Source organism: Tetrao urogallus (assembly GCF_951394365.1).
Source record: "Tetrao urogallus genome assembly, chromosome: Z".
In the NCBI taxonomy this organism is placed as follows: domain Eukaryota; kingdom Metazoa; phylum Chordata; class Aves; order Galliformes; family Phasianidae; genus Tetrao; species Tetrao urogallus.
Window position 1 is genome coordinate 67,488,541 of NC_136816.1, and position 27,644 is coordinate 67,516,184.

At 46.7% G+C, this 27,644-nt stretch overlaps 2 protein-coding genes across 7 annotated transcripts in view; both read left to right on the top strand.

Moving 5' to 3' along the window:
* The window catches only part of FAM219A (family with sequence similarity 219 member A), a gene marked incomplete at both ends in the record, with an annotated part of 88,049 nt that extends 75,304 nt beyond the window's left edge, over nucleotides 1-12,745 (top strand). For 2 of the 6 annotated variants that reach the window (XM_079548873.1, XM_079548874.1), the window contains 4 exons: nucleotides 6,503-6,605; nucleotides 11,117-11,197; nucleotides 11,482-11,536; nucleotides 12,590-12,745. In XM_079548873.1, coding sequence (XP_079404999.1) covers nucleotides 6,503-6,605; nucleotides 11,117-11,197; nucleotides 11,482-11,536; nucleotides 12,590-12,745 — 395 coding nt within the window. Of the gene's footprint in view, nucleotides 1-6,502; nucleotides 6,606-11,116; nucleotides 11,198-11,481; nucleotides 11,537-12,586 lie in introns of all 6 variants that reach the window. The other 4 variants (XM_079548876.1, XM_079548877.1, XM_079548872.1 and 1 more) reach the window with 3 other exon arrangements.
* A 9,165-nt stretch (nucleotides 12,746-21,910) lies between these two features.
* Nucleotides 21,911-26,826, top strand: SPMIP6 (sperm microtubule inner protein 6; the record flags this gene model as incomplete). Its single annotated transcript, XM_079548330.1, has 7 exons — nucleotides 21,911-22,048; nucleotides 23,883-24,030; nucleotides 24,627-24,739; nucleotides 24,862-24,937; nucleotides 25,056-25,269; nucleotides 25,487-25,576; nucleotides 26,724-26,826. 7 exons carry the CDS (start codon nucleotides 21,911-21,913, stop codon nucleotides 26,824-26,826), a joined length of 882 nt encoding a protein of 293 aa, XP_079404456.1.
* Nucleotides 26,827-27,644: the final 818 nt, after the last annotated feature.

Here is a 27,644-nt window from a genome sequence, read left to right on the forward strand (position 1 = left end):
TTTCCCTAAAGCCCTGAGACTTGCTTTGCTAGGTACCTAGCTGCACTGGATGTCCAGCTCTCCTCCACATGAAAGCCTAGCAGTGGATATACATGGTGAAGTCATTCTTTCCTGTATTCACATGAAGGTCAGGTAAAGGAACTTTGGAGCTGGAACAGCGTGTCTAGGGTAAGGGGGCTGTGTTGGAACACAAACCACTTTCAGAGACTTGTGTAAGTGGATTCTGGATTAGGACTGCAGAAGTCATTTACCTGTCCTCCTTGCTAGGGGGAAGTGTGGCACTTCAGGTTTTCCAGAGGGAAGAGCAGGTTGTACCCCCAGCCCAGCCATACAGAAACCTCTGTGACTTGTGGAGTCCACACTTCATACCAGCATATCCCAAGAGTCAGTCCTGCATTGCTGTGCTGCTCTGGCTGCATCCTTGGAAAAGAGATGCAAACATTTTTTCTGCTCTGCACTGCTGTGTACCATGCCTGTCTCTGACCTCCAGAGTTCTTAAAGCCACACAAAGCTCATCAGTTTGGCTAGTTTGGCTCGGTCAGCAGAAATGAGATACATTGGCTGAAAATATTGTCTTGCACAATTTTCCCAAGTTGGTAGTTGGATGACTTAGTTGCATGACCCTTCCTAATGTGAAATTTATTTAGTGCATGTGGCCTCACATACCCGATCCCAATCCCTGTTCATCAGGACCAGCGTAGCCACAGTACACAGCATCCATTCACCTCCCTTCTGTCCAGCCCTCCTCAGCCTGATGGCAAAGCCCCATTGATGTGTGCCCTGAAACCTCTCCAAGAAGAGGCACAGTCCCAGCTGCCAAATTCTCTCTGTTGGAGGTGGAAGTTAAGGAGGGTTCCGGTATTAAGTAAATGCATGCCAGTGTCCTGGAGCTGAATGACATAGAGTTGAGCCTGGGGCTCAGGCTCAGAGTGGAAGCTGAAGTCAGCACTTGTTCTTTTTCCCTCCGTTTGTTCACCACTCTGTTGATCATTCAGTGGGATGTGAACAGACGGACTAATGTTATGTACTGTGCAATTTAAATTCTCAGCTTGCTTGAGAAGGTGGAATTCATCAGGGAACTGCTGAAATCCTCAGCTTCCAAAATGGTCTTGGCTGACAGTGGGGGACAGAGGGGCAAATACATCCCAAAATTTCATTTCATACATCTCAAAGATGGAAAAATACAGCTCTGTCACAAAGGATTAATTTCTCTTTGTCCTCCCGCTGCACTGAATCCCATGGACCCACACCACGCGCTCCCCGTCTCCTCCCACTTGGGCAGGTTCGAAAGCAATTGAGTTAGCAAGGTTCAGCTCTCAGCAAAGAGACAGGAGCAGTCACTGCCTGCCTGCTTCCAGCCCACACTGCTAAGGAAGCAAATCAGACTCATCCACCACCAAACAACAGCATTTGTGCTGATCAGGCTGTGTCTCATGGGAGGATGTTGGCAGTCAAACACTGTGGCAGTGAGAGATGATGGCATCCTAAACCCAACATTTGGGGGTTTGAAGCATCCAAATAACTCACTCTTCAGAATAGCACAAGCTGATGTTCACCAAATTCCTGGTCTGTCTGCTTTGCCCAATGCTACAAAAGCAACAGTTCTCCTTTTGTAGACCAAAATACATGCTATTCTTACCTCTTCTGGTTAGGACAGGGTGACAAAACCCATACCACGCATGGCAACATGTACTAAAGAAGCTGTTCAGCATTTTATTTAAAAACAAACAGCAGGAAAATTAGAACTAGTTTTGGTTTTGTCTGAAGTCTAAAACCAGAGGAATGACTGTAAGGATTTACTCAAGTCTAAAGTTCCACATGAGCATGCTTCCTGTACCCACTGCCATCTTCCCTTGTCACAAAGAAGCTAGACGCATGCAGCCAGCTGAACAAATAACAGTTTTAAATTGCTGTGAGTAATACAACATTGCTTGTAATTATTCTTTGGAGCCTGGCCATCAGCAGAGCTTTCCTTGAAGCTGCCATGGAGCAGATGCTGCATGGCTCAGAGGGGTCAGGAGGCAGAGCAGGGCGATGTGAGGCTAGCACAAAGGCACAACTTGCTCATTGAGCAGATCTACTTTGTTTTGTTGGATGATTTTAATGTCAGTGGGGGACAAAGTGTCTTAAAGTGGAATGAAGCCATGCTCAAGAAAGTGAGATGTGTCGAGAGAAAAAACAGTCCCTCTGCTGTTCAGAGCTGCGGCTGTGTCAGTAGGATCCTGGACCTGTCCCCACCTTTGCACACCCTTGCATGTACACTTCTCCACAAGTTCTCCCAGCACAATCTCCAGGATTAGCTTAGGTGGAAGTGGTGCAGCCAAACTGTCCAGTGCATCAGCTGTGTTCTGTGAACTCTCCACTGAAACAGAAGTTTGGCTCCATTCAAGCCTAGAGCCAGGTAGACTACCCAATACCCAACACAGCAATGCTGCTCATGACCAGACAGAGCCTGCAGGCTCCTAGTTCAGCATGCTTTTTAATGTCAAAGGCAGTGCAGGCTACTTTATATCCTCCCAACCTCTTCTGCTCTTCCCTGCGCAGAAAGTGCCTCTCAGGAGAACAGACTTGGATTTGGATAAAGCTGTCTCACCCTCAGCTGTACCGGCTCTGCTGGGACTGCTTGCCTGCTGGATCTTCAAGCTGTCGCATTTACTCACAGTGTGCACAGTCACCTACAACCATCCACTTAGTGGGAGGGATATGGCAAAACACGTGGGTGTGAATATTTAACTAGATACAATGGTAAGAAAATAAAAACAGCTAAATGTAATGAAACCTAAACAACCCATTTCAAATACTTGCAAACGGTGAAAGCATTGTTGGAGCCCTGCTATTACGCTGCCTTTTACTGCCAACAGTTAGTCATTTACCTGAAATAGCTGGAAAGCAGCCTTGTTTCATTCTGGTTTCCCAGTCTCCAAGTCTCTGTCACTCACCTCTGCTGTATCTCTGCTGTATTAGCTTTTTGCTGACCATCCAACAGCAAACTCAGCAGGCATGAAATAGCTGGTGTCTGGAAATCACAGTCTTCCATTCCTTCATTTGTTCTCCTGTGTACTATTTTCTTGCTATTGGGCGGCAGTGCCTGTTAACCACTGTTCCTCATTCTTCTAGTGCCTTCAGGTTGCCCAGAATTAGGTGGTTTTGCAGTGTTGGTATCAATTTTCCCTCAAGTCTACTGCTGCATGGAAGTTTTGTGCACTTGTGTTGGAATACAGCGGGCAGCACAGGCAGACCTGGCCATGGAGAGCCTTAGCGTGTCTGGTTCCAAAAGTTGCCAGAGGTGGAGGATAAACTAAACCTATTCTCTGTGGTTGGACTGTGCCCCTCATGTCTGAAGCTGAGGCCTCAAGGCTTAGGGAGCCATACAGGAGAACAGGCGTCATTTAAGACCATTGGGGAATACCTAAGTATCATACCAGAGAGTCTTGGATTCTGCAAACACTTTCAGTTTGTATGTAGTCCTAACCATGAGAATTGCCCAAGGACTGACTTCCCAGGTTTCACACAGGGGTTAGCACAGCTGGGTAACTCGAGCGTGGTGATACTGTGATTCGTGCTCGTCGTCAGCCAATATGGGGCAGCCTTTAAAGAAAAATGTTGTTTGCTTCTCAAACTTAGCTTGTTGTTCCTTCTCTCACCTTCTCTTTACTGTGCTGATACATGCATTTGATTGCAGCTTCTATGAGAACTACTTTATTTGTGAATTTATACCTTTTTGTTAACATTTTGGATCCTGAAAGTAATGTTGTCAGAACTGGCTGTGTCAACTGTTTTTCTGAAAGGAATTTTGACATGTAGTGTTTGGATCCAATGCCTTCAAACAAACATATGGGAGCCAAAGCCAGATGAGCTGGAAAACTTGGAAAAGAGCTCACTATCTAGAAACTGGGTTCATCGGCTTCACCTGCTAGGCCAGGAAAAACACCAAACAGACAATAGGCACTGAAAACCCACCATCCTGATGGATCTGGTGGTAGATGGTCAGCACTGTCCAGAATTTCTTCAGCAGATTGGCACCAAAACTGCTTCTTTGAGTGATGGTTCATAATACTTGGAAGGCTCAGTAGCAGGTCTCCTTGCCTCAGAGTCTAAAGGGATTCATGCATCTCCGTCACCTTCCAGAGGCTTTTGCTATCACCCCTGGGCTGGACAGACCTCCCATTCTCCCTGCCATCTCTTGGTTCTTGGCCACTCAGGTTTCACAGCATCCAAGAGGGGACTGAAATGTCGATTCATGCTTAGAAATGTGTCTGGGTGTGAATGTGACAGTGGCACATATTGCGCTGCAGTGGCCTTTGGGAATGTTCACTCCAAGCTAATAAGTAGGTGAGAAAAGGGGTTAAATAGGAAATTTATTATCAATCAGACCCTCATATTGAATTAGCACTCAGTAAGAGCATAGAAGTAGCCATGGGGAGACTTATAGGAGGAAGAAGACACTTAGCTAAAGTCCAGATTCATCAACCGAATGAGCAATCTGAATCGGAAAAGAGCATTAGTGCTTCTATGGAATAATCAATAGAAATCAGAGAGTGCCAGTACGTTTAAAAGGCTCAGTCAGGCCTTAACTATCTTGAGAGAATGAAATCTTCTTTGTGAGTCAGGAGCTTTTTGTGAATTACACAGCACCTTAAAGTATTGGCAACTTGTCTCAGCACTGCGGATTTGTGGTCAGCACTGCAGCTTCTGATGTAAATGGGGGGAAGTTGTTTTGTATTTAGGGTTGTAAACCTTTGCCTCGATAAAACCGTGCTTTATCCTTCTATGTCTGAATAGCAACATTCACATGGCCTGCAAAATGTCAGCCTTTTTTTCTGGAGACAATGATAACCAGTGCATTTGCAAGTTCCAGTCATGAGAAATTACTGTGATTTAAGGTTTTGCCTTCGATCCCATATCAGTCTCTTTGTTGCTCATGCCAGAGAGAGTTATTGGTCTGGTCCTTCCCCTGCCAACTTCAGTGAGCTTTTATTCACCTCTGATGTCAGCAGGAGCAGGGCTGAGTATGGTGTGTGGCCATGTGCTCTCCTCTACCATTTCCTCATCTGTGCTCATTACCACAGTTTAGAGGCATCTCTTGCTTGTCCCTCAAAAAAGGCAGCCTTGTACACCTGTCTCCCTCCTCCTTCCTCATGAATAGAATGGAGTTGTGCCACTGTGCACTGCACACCCTCATGGCACGCAGCTTTCCCACAACAAGTAGCAGGTGCTTTCCTCTCCAAGGGGAATAAAATCTGCAAGAGAAAAAAGTGTATCAACACATTTCACACACCACAGGGGAAGCAGAAGCAAGACGAATTCACTATTCAGGTTCCCCAGCCAGCAGTCTGATAAACCCCTATTATGCAGGCATCACACAAAAGTAGTTTCCAACATTGTCTCACACTCCAGAGAACACTTTTAGCCAGGTCCTGCCTTGCTGGTCCCACAGTCTTCATTTCCATACAAGCCTTGCCTAGCACTGCAGGATGAGTCTCAGTTTTGTGGCTGATTGCTGACTCAACCCAACTTGCCAAAAGAAGCAAGGAAGGACTTTGAATCAGAAATTTGAATATTGATTTATATGACAACCCATCACACATGAGCTCCTATCCCTCCTATCCTGGTAGCAGCAACATATTTATATAGCATAAGCACTACTTTCCTGCAAAGGCTTAGCTTGTTCACCTGAACTCTAGTTAAAATCCTTTGGTTAGAAGATGTTAAGAATGGAAATAGTTTCCTATATGAGAAACTGTTTAATCCTCTCTTGCAATGAATACACAAAGAAAGCTCCATGCTCTGTAAGAGATTTAAGGTACATTTCAGCAGCAAACAGAACATGCTCTGAAAATTGAGCAAAAATATGCTGCTTAAAAATGTAGCTAAAGAAGCTTTCACTTTTTTCTCCTTAAACAAAGCTTCAAGATTCAATGTGAGATAAAAGAGGACACAATGGGGACAACGCAGGCAGTTATGAGGAGAAGCAGAGAAGGCAGCAACATTTCTTCTGTAGGCTGTTATTCTGTTGAGTTGCCTTCCTGGGAAGTAATAACTGTGCTGTCAAGCCTGGCTGGACTAGAATTAAAAAGAACATGGTTCTGGATTGATGGAGGCACTTTTCTGACCCAGCTGGGTCCCTCAGTAGCAGTTTGTAGAGGAGAAAATGTAAGAGAATAAATTCCTTGCCCAGCCCGCACTACTGTTTTAGAGTCCATAGCTGCAGAGAGGCAAGATTTGTGCTGGATCTCATCCTGAAGCTCCACGACCATCTTTGTGTGGCATTGCCAGCAAGCTGCTGTGTGTCTGGGCATACTACCTTTAGCCCCTGGTGAGCTTGGAACACAGCTTCTCCAGCCTTCACAGTATCACTGCCTGGGAGATGGAGTGCTCATGTCCTATGCTATTAATTCCACCATGCTTTTTGCTACTATCAAATCTGGATTTCTGTAGCTGTATGGAGACCACCCAGGCTGTTGCCCTAATTTTGCTTCTCTCCTGTCTGTCCCACATGCAGAGAAGCAGAGGGAGCTGGCTCGGAAGGGCTCTCTGAAGAATGGCAACATGGGAAGCCCAGTTAATCAGCAGCCCAAGAAGAACAATGTGATGGCACGGACAAGGTAAGAACTGGAAAACTCATCTGTGCTCTGAGCTTTAATTCCTAATGACCTTAAGATTGTTATTGCCAAACAGACTACAGGAGCAGCAATGGCCCTTTCAAAATGCTCTGTTCTGTGTTGCATTTTGTCCCATGGGAAGATGCAGGCACAGATTATTATCACTGAGTCGAGGACCAGTGATAATAGAGCCTGCAGACAGCAGTGAGCCTAGCCTGGTAAAAATCAGGGGTTTTATATGTCTTCAATGTTCTGGGCAATCCTGCGTAATAAATAATCATACCAGCAGGAAAGTGTACATTTCTGCTTCACATAACAGCAAACTGTGTTAAAGCTTAGTTCTGACTTGGCTGCTTTTATCCCAGAAATTCTCCTTCTTCTTTTTTGAAAATGACCCCTTCCTCATACTGATTAACTTAATGATGACTTGTGTAGCATCCATCTCTGTGTGCTTTGCTGTACAGCTCCTCCACACTTTGATCAGCATGGTCAGAGCAGGAGCTGTTTTGGCTCATCTCTGTGTGACATAATCAGGCAATCCTACAATCCACTGTAAACAAAGAATTTTTTTAGATGAATACATGATTTTAGTGTATTTCTGTTTTTTCCATGCAGGCTTCATTATAATAATGTATCACTTATCTGCATTCAGGGGGCAGGAACCATACTGAGTCAACAGAATTGCACATTTTGCATGCTATGAGAAAGGTGGTAATTTTTAGTGAAGGATCACACTTAAAATGACAGCAGAATCTACACATGTTCTGGTTTAACCCAGCAAGCAGCTGAACACTACACAGCCACTTGCTCATTTGCCCCCCTCCTAGTGGGATGAGGGAGAGAACTGGAAAAAGGCTGGAATAAACACTATTGACTAAGACAGAAAAGGAAGAAGGAAATAACAGGAATGGTACTAACATACATATATGCATACTTATACAGAAGAAGTGATGCACAAACCAGTTGCTCTCCACTCACTGATTGTTGCCCAGTCTCCAGGCAGTGGTAGCTCCCTTGACCAACTGCCGTCAGTTTTGTGGTTATTTGGTGTTGCTTTTTTGCATAACATAATGTGGTATGGAATATCCCTTTGTCCTAGTTCTGTCCCCTTCCAGCTCCCTGTGCCACAGCCCCCCTCACTGGCAGTTCAGTATGAGAAGCAGAGAAGCTGAAATGTCCATGACTCTATCCTACACCGTTCAGCAACTACTAAAACGTCGGTGTGTGATTAACATTATTTTTCTCCTACATCCCACACATAGCATCATACCATACAGTATGAAAAAAATCAACTCTGTCTGAGCTGAACGAATACAACATGAAGGCTGCATTTTTAATGATGAATGAGAAGGTGTCATGGATTACTGCATACTAAGTAGAATAGGAGCGGCAGGTCAGAGCCTCTCTCTATGCAGCACATCCAACAGATCAGTTTCAAATTAGTTCCCAAAACCCACAGCAGTACTCATAAATCATGCCAAGACCTTGTCAAGTTTTATCTGTAAGCCCCTGTGACACTGGTGAAAGATACTGCACTGCTCACTGTTTTGCATTTGGTTTTTGAGACCGTGTAAAGGAGTCAGGTTCTTAGTGGCAGTAAGAATTTCAGCAAGTGCTCTCAGATGGGTTTTCCATGCCTACTGCTCCTCATTGGTTTCCAAATGCAATCTGTGAAGACTTGGATTCTTTTGGCAGTAGGCTGTGTGATGGCTTCTCAAGAGCAATTGTAGAAGATTTGCTGCTCAGGAGATTTAGAAACACTGAAATTAGTGGGAGAAGATAATAAGGAAGAGAACATGGAACTAGTGCTGATGCCTACCTGCAAAATGAGAGACTTCTCACTGGAGAGGCTGCTGCTTTAGAGCTGCCAGGAAAAGGAGGAGTGATTTGGGTGGGAAAGGGTTAAGCAGTGGCAACCATTGACAAAAGCTTTAGAACAGCCAGCTCAGCTTTATTACATCTGTGAAAATCTGAGCACTGTTTAGAGGGTATGCAAACCCCTACACGGCCAAACTAAGCCTGCTATCAATAGACTTGCATTTCTTAGTTGCTTTTCAGACAGCTTTTAGAATCTTCCTTAGGATCTGCAAAATGGAAGTTTGCAGCCTTTAGGCTAGTAGCAAATGTAGCCAGTCTCCATTGTTCCTATACAACTGAGAGGTGTCTGGCTTAGGTTCTTGATGGCCCATGGTTCCTCATCCCCCAGCTCCTTTAGCTTTCTGGGAACAAAGAGCACATTGGCACAGTTCTCCTAATACCTCAGAATGGTTTGCTCTGTCCTGTCATAGACAGGGCAGCCAGGAAGGCAGAAATGCCAGAGGCTTGATCACAAGACTACAGTACAGTGTGAGAGACTCCAGTGGGATATTCTGCAAAACATCTAGGTTATTGTTCTTTAAGTTTGAACAGTGGCTTCCTCCAGTCTCTGCAGGGCGAGGAAAAGCTAAAGCCGTTTTCCCCTTTTTAACAATTCTGCTCTTCTTGTCAAATGTTTTCCTTCATTCAGATGAAGTGTGTTGCCTCTCCTTGTCCCTGTCTCACTTCCTTCTCCTTCTCTGATGCTTTTGTTCTTCAGTATTACCTCTATGAATTTCTGAAATCCAGCCTCATGTACCAGGCTGCCTTTGCCATTCAGTCTTCTCCCAAGCTGTGGGGACAACTAGCTTTAGAGGTGAAATGATTAGATCCATAGCATGCTCAGCCTTCCTAACATCAAATAAAATGTGAGCAAAGTTGTGTGATGCTGGCACTGTCATTATAAGCACTGGCAGAACTCACAACATCATCTGCACCTCTTCTACACAGGTACTGTAGTCTCCTCTGAGGATAAGCTAAACTTAGATGTTGTTGTAATGTATTTCATGTTAGGGGACAAAAAACAAAACAAAAAGCCAATCTGCACAGATGAAATTAAGTATAACCACAGACCAGGCTTGTTCCAAGGACACTGAAAAGCAAAAGTAAGGTCAATTGGGATGTGAAGAAAAACTTAAATCAGAGATGGAGACATGACAGTTTCAATCTGCTATAAAAAAGCTGTAGTTCTTGTACTAAGAAAAAAAAAAGACGTTTCTCAAGAAAAAGACGTAGTGAGTTATTTAAATCAAGTAAATAACACCACAAAGGGCTGTTCTCTTTGTTCCCCAATGGTGCTTCGTTCATTCACAATGCAGTAACAACTGTCAGTGACTGTGTATGGAGCAGAAGCTTGAAAACTGAAGAGCAAGTATGGAAGTGAGTGCTTCTGGAATCAGTGTAGGCAAGCTGCTGCTGCTAGATCACAGCTTCTGTTTTCGTTTCAGACATCTTTGCTTCTTTAATTCTTTCCTACTTTGCAGGGAGTAGAAGGACTCTCTAAAGGCTATGGGAAGGCCTTATTGAATTTTGCAAGTGGGTCCCATTTTTTGCAGCAGGTTGGAAATTCTACATCAGTTTTAAAATTAATTTAGTTAGACTTTAGTTTCAGTGAATACAGTAAGAAAATGCAACCAGTCATGAGCATATACATCTGCTTTGTGATAACATTTGAAATATTTTACTATCCCCCATTCTTTCCTATTTTCAATGCCTTTAGATTGTTAAAATCATAATGGCTTCCTGAGCTTTTCTGAGCAGAAGAACATTGCAGCTGCAATAGAGTAGTTGAAGCATGAATGAGACATATTAGTGTTTCTAGACTTTCTCAAAGTCTTAGTCCCTTGTTAAAGGCTAGTCATTCATTTGGGAGAGAATCTGATTTAACCCACTGAGCAAAGAGATTTTCATCACACTCTTGAGTTCACACCTGCTAAACATAGTATCTTGCTCCATTTGCTCAGTCTGATTGATCTTATTTTAAATATGATCTCAAGTCCTTGTGCAGTTTTGTGGATGAAAGAACTCTGTTGTGAACTGGATACCATTGAATAATGTATTTTCCTTATCTTAGATGCTCTGAAGTCTATATTCCTTTACACAGACTCCCTCAGGCAATTAAAGGTGCAAAGTCATCACCAGCCTTTGTAACACTTAGGATTAACTGAAAGGCACCATAGAATAATGGGATTTAAGAAGTGCTAGTCCATCTCAACTCCTGTGCTGTGCCCACTAGCTCGAGTTTATCAGATTACTTATTGAATTTAAGAGTGACACCTTAGAAGTGCTGTATTATGCAGGGTGGGTAGGGACTCAGGCAGAAAAACCAAGTCCTTGATTTCCAGTAGTAGAATAGTAGTAGTGGTATGCCCCTGGCTTTCCCTGGTCTACTTCTCCCATTTGCTTATTGCAAGGGCCATGTACTCATTGCTATGGAAAAAAAATCTGAAAAGGCAGGCAGTGTTAGGTGAAGAGGTTAACCAGAATGACACCCAGAGTTTCCCAAGAAGTTCTGTCTTCCAGAGAAGAGCATGTTCCCAAGGTACGTCCAGTGCAAAGCAATGAGATGGGGAAGTCTCACCTGTCATATGGCTTCGATACAACCATGTGTGTTACTGAGCTGTACTGTGTGGTTAATGGACATCCTTTAATTTTTTCAGGCTCGTCGTTCCCAACAAGGGCTATTCGTCATTAGATCAGAGTCCAGATGAAAAGCCACTGGTAGCCCTGGATACAGACAGGTATGCAAGGTGTTAATAAGATAATTTGCATTACAGTGCAAGCAAGCTTTCAAGACAGATTTCATGACTGGTTTATGTGTGTGTAAACAAGCAGAAAAAGGCAAGAGTAAAGAGCACTTTTTTGGAAATGTCTGAAGTTCACAAATGAAAGCTGCCCTCCAGGCTCCCTTGATATAATTTCTCTGTGCCTAAAGGACAGCTTCACAGCGCTAGAGAGGACTAACTGGGGAATACAGGGCTCTCTGACTGTTTCTTTCTTTGCTCTGTCTTGTCCTCCCCTGCAGTGATGATGACTTTGACATGTCCAGATATTCCTCCTCGGGATACTCATCAGCTGAGGTGAGTTACACTCTCTACTGCCATCCTTGTCATTAATGCTGATAGTAGAGCAACAAGAAACAGTCTAGGGTGGCCTTTTGAAGCCAACAATGGCTACACAAGGTATTTACCAGTGGAAGGGCCCTTGGCAGAAACTGTGCCATGCTTCTTTCTTCTCAGTGGTCTAGCTGGCTCCATCCTCACACTGGCATGGCACAGACACAGGTCTGCCTAATCAGCCCTTTTGACCCATTGTTTCACTGAAGCTTTTCCCAGTTCTGCTGAGTCCACAGTATTGCCCCACGTAGTACAAAAGCATCTTGTCTGTCATGGCAGTTCAGCAACTGTTTGCTTGCCAAGGACACAAGTAAAGGACCTGAGAGCGCACTGCTATTTACAGTCCTTATGGGGGCCAGGATTGCCTAATGGGTGTTTGCTTGGTGCAAGCAGAAATTCCAGGGAGGACTTAAAAATATGATCTCTTGTCCTCTTAAAGAGAAAAGGCAGGAAGTTTTGGGCTTGTTAATCCATTGTATTGTTTCTAAATATATTCCCAAGCTCTCCAGTGAATTAGTTGCTCAGCCTCTCGCTGCTGCTTCTGTAGGATCTGATTTTATATCCAAAGTGCTGAGCAGCCATTCTGCACATGAGCCACTGAAAACTCGTCCCCCTTGTGTCCCTTGTACCCCTTTTTCCTGGGGGAAAAATATCACTGAAGCACTTAGAAGTGTCCAAGAGTATACACCATATATAATTGTCTGGGCTATTAGAGGGCTCTGTCTCGAAGGGTTGTTCCTTCAGAGCTGGCTAGATTGCCCTTCAGTCTTAGATTGCAAAGAGCCAAGTGGCTTGACCACCTTTCAGCTGCTTTAATGCCCCAGACTAAGTGGGTAGACTGCCCAGTTCCCAGTTGGATTATTCTCGTTTCCTATTTCATAGACGGGAAATATCATATATATTTTACATACTATATATGGGAAATATATTCCAGAATAAGAGACCTGCTTCCTCATCCAACCTATCAGAAGAAATATGTTGCAAGTGTTTGACTGTTTGTCTCTTTGTCTGTAGCAGATCAACCAAGACTTGAACATCCAGCTGCTGAAGGATGGGTACCGGTTAGATGAGATCCCAGATGATGAGGACCTTGACCTAATCCCCCCTAAATCGGTCAATCCTACCTGCATGTGTTGCCAAGCCACCTCCTCCACCGCCTGTCACATCCAGTAGTGAGGCCGGCAGGCTGTGATCAGTGCTTTCCACTATAACTGTAAAACTTAACAGCCATTGCTTCCTCCTATGGTAGGACGTGCACCTCTTTGTGTTCATGGAGCCAGGAGAAACCCAAAAATTCATTTTATGATAGATTGATAAGTTATTTTAAACTATTGTTAAACAAAAAACAAGTTGCTCAAAATGTCAGGCAGTGCCTGACAGTGCCTGACAGAACTGACTGGTCTGAAAAGTGAATGCAGAAGGGTCGAGAGACCATTCTGGGGGTTTTGTAGGCACCAGAGATATTTCGTAAGGTGTTAGTTTCAGAACAGAAAGTTGGGCTACAGTTAATCCTACCTGCAAGACCAAGAGGTGTCAAGGGGTTTTACCTGAGGTCAGTTCATAGTTCATTCACTAAGCATGATTTGATCTGTGTAACCAAAATTGTACCACAACAGAGGCACAAATGGCAACAGAATAGGGCATCCTTTCTTAGGGCAGCTCTAGCTAGAACTAACACAACACAATTCATTCACTTGCAAAGAGGGCGAATAGGTGGCATTTCACTGTGAGTCAGTACTAGCTAGAGCTGTTGTGTCACATATCCAATGCAGTCTTCCTTCGGCACCACATTATCTCCAAACACATCACATTTGATCTACGATGCATCCATGCTCTGAGGGGATTCAGTCTTTGACTGAGAATGCCATACTCATGAATTCAGTTATACCGACTTCAGCTTATACTTAATTCCTGTGAGACCCGTTTGTTTCCAGAAGTCTCCAACTTTGTTCAACTAAGAAAAAATGAAACTTGCTAAGACAGGAACTGAAGGTCAGTGCTGAAAAAGCTAGTAGAAGAAAGCATATTTTTACAGAGCTTGGCTGTTGATATTTTTTTGACACTGCATCTCCTGGTGCTTGTGGGAGAGATTTGTTAACCTTGTGGTGTCAGACTTTAAGGGAGCTTTAAGCAACAGAAGGATAATGAACAGATTCAGCTGGAAAAAAAAAAAAAGCCACAGGAGGAAACCTTTATTTATCGCATCTCTCCCCACCTGTGAACCAAGCTTTGTCTGTTAGAGCTGTTCCACATCAGGACCAATTGTGTCAGGAAACCTGGCATTACATTTCCTTTCTGGACTGAATTGCCAGCTCACCAACAGATTATTTTCAACACAAAATGATGTCTGGAATTAGGAGACATGTCCTTTCCTGCTCATCTTTGCACTGCTGGCTTCAGAAGACATGGGACACAGATGGTGGATGAGCTGGCTTCATTCTCTGATGCCACAAGATCTTTGACACAAGCACAACTGTGTCCTCTTATGCTCAGCCAGAAAGACTGCCTGCATTACACCAGCACTTGCTTTAGAGACTGGTGGAGGGAAAAAGTTAGGGCAGTTTTGAATTTCCTATCAGAATTCCCTGGGCCACAAGAAAGAACCGTGCCTCCACCCTGAAGTACAGATCTCCTGCCTCAGATTTACACATCATGATCTGATTCTTTAAGAAGTCTCATCTCTCTTAGTGATGAGAAGGCCCCTTAACACCATGGGTATTTTTCTGTGCAGTACAAGTCATGATGTCATGCACAGCATAAGCGTAAGAACAAGCATTCAGGACTCCTGGGCTTTATTCAGGAGCTGGCTTCAGGCAACTATGAAAGATGTTTTCCCTCTTCCTAAAACAGGACTATTGGCCCTATCTGACAACGAACAGAAAGAGACTGAGCAAGCTTGATTACTGAGCATTTCTGCCTCCTAGTGCAGAAGCGCTGATTAACTTGTCAACTCCCCTAGGAAGAGAGTGTTCCTCAGTTAGAACTCCTCTCAATTTCTCATCATACAGCAGTGATGAGGGGGAGTGTTTCAGAAGACTGGAAGCACAAAGCTTCCAGTCCCCAGTTCCTCATTTCTTTTGTGTGAGATGAGCACGTTTCTGAAAGGATGAGGGGAGCTCTAACGACACTGCACTGGGAGAAAATACCAAGGAGTCTATTTTTCAAATGCAGAATGTGGTTAAAACTTTAAAGAAATCCCATGGTCTAAGTAAATCCTGTAGCACATGGCCCAATCTCTTTAAAGGTTCACACTTCCAAAGCAGGATTTTGCAGTTCAGCATCAGTATCATATAACGTCTTCATTGTGCTTACCCTCCTGAGTCAGTGTCTGTGCCTTCCAGCCAGGCTGCACACACTCAGCCTTTCCTACAGTCCTTGCTCAGGAGCTCAGAGCATTTCTCAAGCAATGAGGTGTCTGTTTCCATGGGTCAGCCCTTTCAAACTGTAGATCCCACAGGTCACCATCACATCACCTTCATGTTTCAACAGGGATCATGCTGAGATGAGTTTCTCAGGACTGCAACTCTCTGTAACCATTGCACCATGGCACCTCAACCAAGTCCTTTTTTTGCCCTTGTTGCTGCTTTTATCTGCCTGTCACGTGGCCTGAGGCATTTTCCAGTTCCTGCAGCCACCTTCCACCCTTTGCATTGTGTGATGGGCACCTGCTTCCAGCATAACTCCCTAAAGTCCTTTGGAGGGAGATATTCACTTGCACATGGGGGGGGGGGGATTAATTCAAGCGCTAACTAGCCCAGTGCTTCCTGCAAATATAGAGACAAGCACAGGCCCAGAGTTCTTCCCTGCTCACAGAAGGATTTGGTTGCACAAATAGCTGTTTTGGCATGATAGTACAGGACCATAAAATGGCAATTTTTTGGCTTCTCCTCTCTATGCTTTGTGTTCATATATTTTATTAGGGGATTAAAGTAGAAATGGTGGGGATAAGTAGTTACCTGTGTAGAGTCATTATCAGGAAGGCTGAATGAATTAAGGCATTGCACGTGTGGCTATCATAGAAAACTGATCACTAACCCTTCTGAATTGCAGCCCTTTAATCAGTTATGACCCTGAGATGTGGTTGTTGGCTTGTTACAGAACATGATGGCCAGCCCAGCGTTATGCGCTAACAGCAGGTTGCGTTGGCTCTCCCTGTCTCTCTTGTGTTCAGACCTTTGTTCCAGCCGCAAGGTTTTCCTTGTGCCCTCATTAAAGTTATGTTGTGGTGGGTTCCCAGGAAGGAGTACACGAATGTGGCCGCTGCTCTTTTACACCACAGCAGCAGGTTATCTGCTGCCATGGCCTGGAGAAGGTTAAAGCAAGGAGCACAGCCCCTGACTCTTCGCTGCAGCACTGTGAAGCTATAAAAGCTGTAAAGATGCTGGGTGCTCTCCCAGCTACAGTTTGCTTGCAAGAAAGAGAATCATTGCTTTGCATCAGTGTTTGCACCATACCAGATGGCCTTTTCAGACCCTATTTTCCGTCCAAAATGTACTGAATACCAGAGGGAGGTATGCCACTGAGTATGAAAGGTTGCATTACTGTTCATCTAAATTAGCAAGCAATTAAGCTTCTTTATAGTGATGCCGGCGCCTACAACAAATGAATTTGATGCCTCCTAAAGCCAGACCAGCTTTTTGCTAGGATTTTAAGTACTTTTAGTCTCCAAATTACTAGAGTTTAGGCAAATCCTTTCCTCATATTAAATGTCAGCTGTGCTCTTTAGCATGAGCTGTCTTTGGACTGCAATGTCTCAGCGCTCAACTCTGTTTCTCCAGTCTGCAAACTTCCCATTTCCAAATGTCTATTTATCCTCCCAGTGTCAAAGAAAGTCTTTAGATAGCAGGATGTAGTCTGTTTTTCTGGTGGCTGTATAATCTTTAGCTGGAAGAAGACTGATGTCTAGATGACCCTCCCAAAGGGTCCTTTGATCTTACTAGACTTATCTCAAAGCCAGCCTTTGGAAGAAACACTGGATCAAATCTGATGTCACTGCATGTCAGCCCCCAAGGTGTACATTTGGCCCTCCAGTCTGCTATTCTCCTGTGGCCGTATTGCCTGCAGATGCCTTGCAGATGCCAAAAGCAGAGGGCCAAGGCTGGAGCACGGACTTCAGAAGGGACTTCTAGATGCTGTGCTCAGCCACGGACAGGACAGACTCAACTGCTGTGGTTTGGCTGTGCATCTCCTTTCACAGAAGGAGACAGCTGCTCTGCTCAGCTGAGTGCTGACTGACACACTGGTCTGAAATCCTGAGCAGAAACCTTCTCTCTCCATGCAATGTGTCCTGAGGGTGGCCTGCAAACTGTACAAGAGTGCACAGGAAGCTTGAAAAGTACAGCGCCCTGCATGTGACTCAGCAGCAAAATGAAGATGCTTTTGAAGGAAGGAGAGTCCCAGCTGAGCACCAGATGGAATGATAGAAGGAAAACAAGCAATAACTGGAAAGGCTGCCAAGTGCTGCCTTTGCCTAGGACAGGTCCCAGTAGTCCAAGCTTATCTGTCTCAGTACAGTGCTGATACCAGCAAGGAGCAAAGCTTGCTTTCAGATGCACACTCAAAAAACATCATGTCCCTGAGCTGGCAGTGCAACCAAATACTACTGCAGAGACTCTACTGGACCATCAGAGTGCAGAAATGAGATCTTGCTGCTTTTGGCACGTTAGATGTGTGCTCTAGCCCCAGGCAAGTCACATCCTCTCTAGATATCCATTCTCTTTTGTAGCACTGGGAAGAAATCTGCCTTCCCATGACACTACCACCTTGCATGGATGTTACTGAGCGTACAGTGGGCACCACTGTTAGGTTAGCTCTGCAAGCAAGATGCAAGGAGCATGCTATTAAAGTTTCACACATATTTTCATAATACTACAAAAAACAGCTCTTCTTCTACCAGCTTCTGGTTGTATTCGTGTATCAATGCTGCAGAGTGGAGTTCAGTAGAGAGATTAAACAGCTTTAGGGACGATGTTTGGCAAAGATATGTTTCCCAGTTATTTTGCCTTTGCACAGCTGGCTACTGAATGTGCGTGCTGACAGAGAATGTGCAGTAACATTCAGTGGCCCAACAGCACCATCCCCTGCTAGCAGAGGTAAGGGATTTCAAAATGCAGATGGCTTTACAACTCAGATAGTGAGCTCTAATTGAATGCAAGAGATCACCACAGTGCTCATTTGTGATATTCCCAGGACAGTTTCATGCTTTTATTTTTAGCATTTATGTAACAATATGAGGTGCATTTGTCTGGTCTCTCCGTTTATTCCTTTCTTCCTTCGAGCGCACATGGGGTATGGCCTCTCCTACCTATACCAGAACAGGCTTTATCACCTGGCTGCTGCTGGGCTCAGCAAGCACAGGCTGCACATGCCACCCTGAATGTACCCTGGTTTTGGCCTCTGGCATCCTTCAGAACTGACTCTTCACAGCTTCTGTCTCTCTCTGCTTTTCATGTCTTGAAAGTAGATTTTCACAGTTGGTCAGAATGTCCTCTAGGTGTCCACTGGTGGCAGTCCCAGGATCACAGTGGGTAGATGCTGTCTGGCTGAGCACTCCTCTGGCAGCTTGTTGGGAAGGCAAGGGCCAGGGCTAACTGGGGTTACGTGGAGCAGGACATGCAGAGTGCCATGGCACAGAGCAGAACACACACACACACCAGGACAGACTGCAGCTTTCCCTGGCACCCATAGAGAGCAACTTTTCCCATTGCTTCCCAGGCCAAATTGCCAGCAGAAACTGGTGGTGGGTTTGAGCCTTTCTGTGAAAAGCTGCTTCAGCCAAAGATGCATTTGCTTCTGGAAAGAACACATCTTGCTGATTGCACCCAGTCTGTGAAACAGCCATTTCCACAGCAACAAGTGATGAGAGGGGTAGTAGAATTTATCTGGGAGTGGAAGGTACAATTGAAGCCTTATTAAAATGTTACTTTCAGATGTGTTATTGGAAGCAGAGCAGTAAGCACTGGGAGAAGAGCCACTGAAAGGCTGTGCTAAGTCCTGTTACTTATTGAGGTGTTTGCCCTCCCCTAGCTGCCCATTTACCTGCCCCAGGTGCGGTCTCCAGTAAGCTGTGATGTGATACAGACCCATGGAGAGGTGGAAAACCACTGCCAGCTCTCCTCACAGCAGCCCAGCAGGAGATGCAGCAAGTGTGATGGTGGGAGAGCCAGTGAGACAGCCGGGATTTCCCTTTGCCCTCCTGAGCAGCCCAGAAGAAGACTGTAGGGCTGAGGGTCACCCAGCTGATTTGAAAACCTTGGTGTGAGCCACCATCACCCTGCTAGGGTCTGGGACTCAAGATCCCTGCATGAGCCTGACACCCAGAGGAGGCACAGCTGGGACGCCTCTCAGTGGTTCCCTTGTCTGCTATGACGCAAATGCTGGTATGGATGCAGGTCTGCAGGGAGAATGGCTCTAGTGGAGGACAGAGTTTTTGCAGGGGAGAAAATCCAGAAAGATATTCCCCTTCCTCCCCTTATGCACATTTATAACCATTTAAAATCCTTCCATGGGGGCTACTGGACCTTCAGTTTAATAACAAAGGGAATGAACCACTACAAAATAGTTTTCTGAAAGGTTCTGAAAGTAGACGCCACTTGCATGCAGAGCTGCTCCGTGTCTAACGTGTGACTTCCAGACTTCAGTGCATCCTGCAGCTGAGTCCCTTTGTGTGCTGTGTGGGCTCATGGAGGGAGAGCCAGAGCTGACCATCACACCAACAGCTACAGCTTCCCAAACTACGGAAGGGTTAGGCAAGGAAGCGAGGAAAGCAGCAGCAGTGATAGAAGTATAAGTAGTTGTCACAGGTAAACTTTGGTATCTATGTACAATGGTTAGTTCTAGAATTGCAAGCCTTGTTATATTGCATACGTCCTCCTTTCACTCTTTTCTGAAAGCAGCCATCATCTTTCCCCCGTCCCCACCTTGAACTGGTGTTGGGCAACACAGGCAGTTGCACCAAAATGATTCTCAGCCCCGTCCTGCATTCTCCCCCTCCTACCCAGACCCAAAGCAGTCCAGACAGCTGTTGGCTATCACAAGTCTTAATTTTTAGCAACTCCACTTGAGTTTCTTTCTTCGTGTACTATAGCTTCCTCCACAAGCACCCCAGCAGGGCAGTACAAGAGGCTCTGACCATGTCCCAGGAAGCTTCTTTGCCCCCTGGCAGCACCCTGCAGACATGCACCTTACTGGGAACGTATGGGTCAGTGCTGGTGAGAGCTGGCACTGCTGACCTCATGCGTCACAGCTGATGGGGATCCACCAGGGGAAGCTGGCAGGGAGTGGCTACTGTCCCTTTTCTTTTAAATTTGGAGGGAGAGGGGGATATTTTTGGCATTTAGATTATTGTCCACCTTCTAGTGGCCAAGTTCTGGGCTGCATTAATAATTGGGGTCAATGGGCTGTCTGGGCAGGTATGGAGCTTCACACCAACTTCAACAGCAAATGTCATGGCTGTATCCATGGCTGAGTTTCTCCCGTGCTGGCAAAGAGCAGGCTGTGCATCCAGCAGGCTCCAAATGACCCGGCAGGCAGGGAGGCAGCCCTCTTCTGTGTTCAGATCAAGTCCATTTCATGCCCTCAGCTTGAAAGACACTAAACCCCAAGGAAATGCTTCCAAGGTCTCCTTCCACCGCGCAGTGCCTGGTGCCCAGTGGAGGCATTTGTGGGTCACTGAAAATGGGATCCTTCTGGGATATATTTAATGGAAATGCCTTTCAGGAGAGACCTCCCAACCTTTTCCTTAATCTCAGAATAGGGGATGAATTTCCAGCTGTCCTTGCATATAGTGAAACATAGCTGAAACAGCCAAATGCAAAGTAGAGTTAAATGTAGGGTTTGACCTGAATAACCTTTTAATTAGGAAGATAAATTTGTTGTAGCTTGACCTTAGTCCATGTTAGGAACCTGCTAATCATGTGACATGCGGAGTGTATTAATGCTGCACTTAACTTGGCCATTGGTTTTATTATCTGGTTTGGGGAGTTTTTCAGTCCCGAAGCATCAGTCTGCATCTCGTACGTTCTCTTTTTTTCTATTTTTTTCCTGTTCAGAACATGTAGCACACGTTGTACTTCTGTTCTTGTCCGCGTAGGGTATTGCCTTAAACAGATCAGTTGTGTTGTGGTTTGTTTTGGGTTTTCTTTTTTTTTTTTTCCTACCATCAGTTTTATGCATTAATTTATTTAAAAATGTGGGGTTTTTTGGAAAAAAAAAAAAAAAAAAAAGAAACATGTAATTTTTGTTTTTTTAACATTTTCATGGCAGTATTTATCATTGTTACTGGTTGTGTGTAGTGTAACAATTAATGATATTAAAAAGCATACATACGAAAACCAGCCTGCCAGCCTTTGTCACTGGAGGGAACTGGACAGCAGGGTGGGAGGATACAAACAGAGCCAGGATGGTGTCCCAAGGTGCCCCAGCTCTCATTGATGCTGAAATCAGGGGTGGGCTAACAGATGGACAGAGCTGATGTTCAGGCATTGCTGGTCAGTCAGGAGGGATGAAAACCTGTAGCAGTGCAGGGATGCTCAGAAAAGAGGTGTCCAAGTACGGGGCTTCCGCCCAGCATCCTGATTTGGGCAAAAAGAGCACGTGGTTTCTGTGAGTCCTCCCCTTGTGTAACCCCATTGTCTGCACTGAGCTTAGGGATCGTTCACCTACACCAGCCTTGCAGAGCTCACTATTGCAATAGCAAATGAGCCACACAAGGTGACCTTAATCTCCCTTTTTAATGAAAAAAAAACCAACCCAACAACTTAACACATGGAGAGCTCCCCAGAGCAGGCAGTAATTCCTCTTCATACCCCAAAACCACAGAGCAGAGCCATGTGGGTAGGAGCCCAGTGCCATGCCTTGTGGTGGCTGGAGCAACGTGGTGCTGCACTGCGTTTTTCAAGGCAAAGAGGAGAGGGAGGGCCTAGAAACCCAAAAATGCCTACGAGCTATGGTCCTACACCTCCCAAAATACAGTTACCTTGACTGGGATCAGCTGAAACTGTTTCTTATCCTTGTTAATCTAATTGCCTGTGGGAGGGGGAGGAAGGCTGGGATCAAGGGAATGCAGCAGTGCCCACTGAGGCAGGGATGCAGGTTGCAGGGAGCTGTTACTTGGTATCCTTTGGAACACGCCATAGCACTGACAGAATGTGTCCCAGTCTCCCTTCTCCCACACTGTGATGTCACCAATGACATACAGACCACAAAGACATAAAGGAGCCTCCAGAACAGAGGCACTGGGGCCCCATTCCCTTTCCACGCAAGTTCTCCAGGCCTGTGCAGTGCCTGTAAGCCACCCTAAGATCCACTAGGATCCAGCATCCCTGTGGCCGCAGCACCATGTTCCTCTTTTCCCAAAAGCACAAGACTCCTGTCAGCACCTACACCGATGCTTACCGGCCACCATGCTCCATGAAAAAGACCATCTATGAGAAGGCTCCACTGCAGCTATGGAAAGAAAACAAATTTGTGACCCAGGTAATAGCCTCGGGGTTTCTTCCCTTACCTGGCTGAGGATGCTCAGGGCTGGGTGAGGGGTGGCACAGGGGAACTCATGGGTTGCCTCAGTCTCCATATCAGGGGATGCTCGTGTTCCCTGGTCAGCAATATGTCTGTGCTTGTGGCTTCTGTTGGAAATATCCAAATAGTTTTCCAGGACGGTATCTCCAATAAAGCAGATGTTATTCGCAATGGCAATGGCAGGCCTCCTGCAAGCAGGAGAGCACCCAGAAAACAGTGTTCCATCTTTTATCCCCTATTGCCCGATGCTTACCTCCTTCTCCCCTGGTTCATCATTGGCTGAGTACTGCAGGTTCACAATCTTCTCAACGCTTCACTAATCATACACATACCAAGTAAACACAAATCCTTGCCACCCAAACATGGATATCTTCATTGGTTAATTGCCTTCTAACAATTGCTTTCTTAACAAACATCTGGACATAACTTTTGGATGCCTGCTTTACAACATAAACGTAAACATAACCTCTTAATTGTTTAATTACCTCCTAGCATTTGTGCCCTTTACACTGGGTCATTGTTCTGGTCATCCATCTGTCCTTGCACAGAGATAAGCTTGGAAGGAGGATAGAGGGGAGTATCTTGGAGCCTGCCTATGGCATCCTAACATTCCACAGAGTGGGACAGTTCTGCTTTGTGAAAGGCCGTGACTCCTTGAAAGCTTGTTAAATACATTTCACTTCTGCTGGCCTAACGAACAACCTTACAATATGTTTCCTAGTTCAGAATACTATACCCACATTGTTTAGAACATTTAAAGCCTATTACAGCTTTGTGAGAAAGAATTTGTCATGTAATTTGGTAACTATATTTCTAAACTATGTTACTAATATGTATATGGGATTACTAATATGTATATGGGATCAGCTATTTCTAAGGATATGCTACAGCTTTCTTCTTTAGATCAATTGCCCTTTTCCTCATCCAGTGCAGAAACAACATTTTTACTTTCCACATTTCTTGTCCCCTGGGCTTGGTGTGTGTCTGTGGAGTGTGCTTATGGGGCAGACAAGCACAAGCTCTCACACAATTCCTGACCATCAGCAGGTTTCAGAGTGCAGCCACTGGGAAGGGGGAAATGAGGCAGGGCATCCAGGTGATGTGGTTGTGATGGGGGCAGATGGATTCCCCAGCTCGCAGCCCTGAGGCTTGCCCAGTCCTGAGTGTGGCAGAACATCTCCCAGCCCTGCTCCTGGAGGAGGACAGACCTCTGAGACATGATCTTTCTAGGGAGGTCCCTATGGTCCACAGCCATATGGTTCTCCCCACACAGTCTAGCCACCAGGCAGGCTCTGATGTGAAGCATACCACAAAATGGGTTATCTCTTGCAGCCTCATTAACGTGTGTGTTATAATTAGAGAGCCAGCAGAGGGCATGGAGAAGGATGTCACAGCTACTAAGAGACAGAAGCATCTCCTGCAGCCCAGGCATCCCGGCACACCCCAGTCCTTTTGGCCTCTGCCAGTTGCAGGGCTTTATCCCACAGCTTCTTTCCCTACCTCTGCTGGCCTTATACGCAGTGGCCCTGTTGTCCCCACACCATCCTCTGCTTTGCAAAGCACCTGGATGTCCCAGACACCACAAATGCAGAAGAGAAGAGGTAGTGGTACCCAGCCACTCTCTGTCCCCAGCGCACACCCTCTATTCAGATATTCACCCTGCTGGTGAGTTTTGGGGCGTCTCCAATGTTAGGTCCTGCCTGATAATCAGTGATTGGCTTCACCACATTTCCCAGCTGATAAAGGCAGGTGCATCACCTGGGTATCTCACCTCACTTTCCACTGTCTTTAGGGATTAACAATGCCCCAGGAGCAAAATGTGTCTCACCAAGGTCAGCCTGAGAAGCTGATTAAGGCTGTGATGCAGGAGTATTTGTACCGGAATGCCATTGACCCCACTGCTTACTGGCCTGAGAAATATTGGCTGACCAAACCTGAAGGTACTGTAAGTTCCCATCTGTCCCCTTCTGTCACACAGAGCACGTCACTGAGGGCCACAAGGCAGGGAGCTGCCAGTTCTAGGTGCAACTCTGCCCACCCCTCCTTTTACGTTCTGCATTTCCCCAGTGGTGGCAAAGTGGCCGTCACTTGCCATCTGTGCTTGTGGCTTTGCTGTAACCACCTGTCAGCATCCCCATGTTGGGGTCTCTTGGGCTCACCCCACTGGTAGCCCCTCAACACCTACTGGTGGTCAGTGATGCTGAAGGACACGTCCCTCCTGGCTCCCACGGTTGGGTTGAGATGAGCTGGATTGGGCTGGAATGGACATGCCCTCCTTCATTCTCAGTGCCACCATTCACCCTGCCTCCATTGTCTCTTGACCAGTGGAATGGAGGTGCTGGCACTCACACCAATGAAGGTCCCAATGGCCCTTAACAAGGACCCCAGCAGCAGCACCTCTCAAGTGCCCCTGAACCCATGGTGTTGTATCTGTGAGACTCAGAGAGCAGATGGGATGTTCCAGCTGTGTCACACATCCCCGACCCCACTGGCAGCCACCTGCCCAAAGGTCAGTCCTGTCTGTTTCTCATTTCAGAGAAATACAGCCCAGTTTTTGTCAATGAGGACAAATACATCACCTGGCGAGCAGGACCCTACAACAGTGCAGCCTGGAACAAGTACAGCACCTACCTCCCCCTGCCACCCAAGGTAGAATCTAGCCCCTTTTACTTTACCCCTGCAAAACTGGAGCTACCTTGGGTGCCATCAGCACCCTGGGCTCTGTAGTGACATGGTGGCAATGCTACAAAGGCTGCAATCACTCCTTGCAGGAGAAGAGAATGGAGACTTTTCTTCAAAGCATACCTGTGCCATATCCCCCGAAACCTGCCTGCCTCAACCAATATGGTAACTGCCCTCATCCAGAGCTCCAGCTGTAGCTGCGCCTGTGCCATGCCAGTGGCCATCTGCTTGATCAGATGCCTGCTCCTCCTTTTTGCTACCCTCTCTGTCCTTCCACTTGCAGAGAGGGAGGTGGTTGGTGACATGCTGCGCAGGCTGTCGCGGCTCTTACCATCGTCCCTGCAGCCTGTGTACACTGTGTCAGGGAGGAGACCCTTCCAGGGCTATTACAGCCCATGCTCTGGTCGCCACTACTGCCTGCGAGGGATGGACTACTATGTTGATGGGGACCCTGCCATCAGGAGGCATCTCCATGCGCTAGCAGAACGGACTGTAAGGTTGAGCTGGGCTGGGATGGGCTGTGAATGGATCAGTGAGTGTTTTGGTTTGGACCGGGATGGCTTGGATTCAAATGAGCTGGGCTGAAGTGAGATGAGTTGGGTTGGGTGGGCTAGGATGAGATCAGTTGGTTGGGATGAGCTGGGTTGAGTGGGTTGGGAAAAACAGCCCTCTATTCTCAGGACCACCGCTCACTCTGCCTCTTGTCTCTTGCAGGAGCATCCCATGTTGCAATTACAGCCCTATGGTGACGTTCTGTGTACCTACACATCACCCCCGGCCATCATACCCATATATGAGCCCTAGGTATGAACACAGTATGTGTGAGAGTGCTCCAGTCAAAGGCAAGTTGCCCTGGTGCAAAGCTATTATTTTACCTACCACCAGCAAGGGGCTAGGTCCCTTTCTGTTAGGGTTTGATGCAAAATTGCTCAGAGGATTGTTCTGGGAGTGATGGTGCAGAAAGCAGACCCTGAGGGGTAGTGGATCCCATTATGGTGGTCAGTCAGTAACAAGTTCCTCCATCTTACGGATTAAGTAGGCCACAGCCAGGCAGAGCAGGCACCATTGTGGTGCTGAGCTGGAGCCCATTATTGCTATCTGTGAAGAAGAAGCCACTAAATTTCATCCCTCAAGGGCAGGTGTTGCTGTGCTTGATTGCATCCTGCGGTCCTTGGGACTGCACAGCACCCAAACTCTCGGTGGTGCCCCTAAACCTGGCTGTACATGGCTTAGCACCAAACAGATTTTGGTGCCACATTCGTGCTGCCTGTGTAGCTCTTGTGCTTTCTGCCATCGCCTGCTTTTGTCATCCAAGGATCCCTTCCCCAGTCATGCTGCCCTTTACACAGTAATTAGCCATGTCCTTCACTCGCTGCAGATCCTTAATCCCTGTGTGTTTATCTTTGGGATCTTTCCACTGCAGAGGCAGTTTTTTTCCCTAGAACAACCCTCAGGGAAGCAGCCAAGGGAGAGAGGAGGCTGTTCTCCAGCATAGTTGTTGCTGTGCTACTGCACCAACTAGCTGCCTGTGATCCAAAATTAGGAGTTAGGCTTGCAGAAAATGATTGGCCTTAAATTTCTGAGGCCAGAAACTGAAAACAAACAAGAACAGACAAGGAGCACTGAGGTCTCCATAGCTGTCTGCATGCCCAAACCTTGGTGAGATGATTCTCAAAGTCTTCTCCACTGAGAATAAGGTGTATTTTCTTGAACTCACATGGGTCTGGAAGCTAAGATTTTAGGAAAATGACAGTGCAAGCAGTGGGGGTGGCAGGGAGAGACCTCACTGAGGTGACAGTGCCAGGGATCTCAGCTCTACTGCTCGGCTTCAGTACCCAGAGGTGCTGATAGAGGATGGGAGGCTGTGTGGGCAGTGCTTGTCTCTGCAGTGCTGGCAGCCAGAAGCAGAATTTCATCCTGCCCATGTAGCACCGCATGCCTCCTCTCCTAGGTGGGACTCCAGCCACTTCAAGAAGCTGGGAGGAGTGCAGAGAGGCAGCTACACCATCCACCCTGAGTTCGCCTCAGAGATGTACCACGCACCTGCACATTAGTGGAAAGTGAAGATGAGCTCTCAATAAAACCTTTGGACAACCACCCCTGGCAGCTCGGTTCCTACAGAATGAGGAACTCCCTGCAAAGGGGAGACCAGTAAATGTTGTGACCTTGGGCTACAACTGGACAAACCTTGGTTACGGGTGTCCCATCCCTGGAGGTGCTCAAGGCCGGGTTGGATGGGGCCCTGGGCAGCCTGAGCAGTGGGGGCAACCAGCCCACGGCAGGGGGTGGAGCTGGGGGGGTTGAGGTCCCTTCCAACCCAAGGCTTTACAGGGTTCTATGGTTCTGTGATTTCCAGGAGCTATTAACGCAAGCTACAGACCGAAGCACGCAAGAAGAGCTTTCAGGGCACAGTGACACCTCCAGAAATAGAAGCGGCCATCCATCCCCGCACTCCGGGCACGCTTTCTTTTGACAAATTATCCAGGCACAGGGCTGAGGTCCCCCAGCGAGGGGCTGAACAAGGGAGGAGGGGTTGCGAGCGACTTCTGATGGAAGAAGGCGGGTAATTCAGGAAGGCGTTTGCTGAATGAAGAACCGAGAGCCCCGCTCCAGCGGGCAGCACAGCCTCCCCGCGCCGCGGCCTCAGCGCCGAGGGCACCGCCGGCACGGAGTTCGGGGCGGGCCGGGGCAGCGGGGCGGGCCCGGGGCAGGGCCGGGGCGGGCTCTCCGGTTCCTCCCAGCCCCGGAACCGCGGCGGGAGACGGTAGTGCCGCTGCAGGAGCCCTGCCATGGCCCGGGGCTGCGCGTAAGTGTGCGGGGCTGCGGGGCGCCCGGTTGAGGCGGGGGTATCCTCGGTGGGTTCGGGGACAGC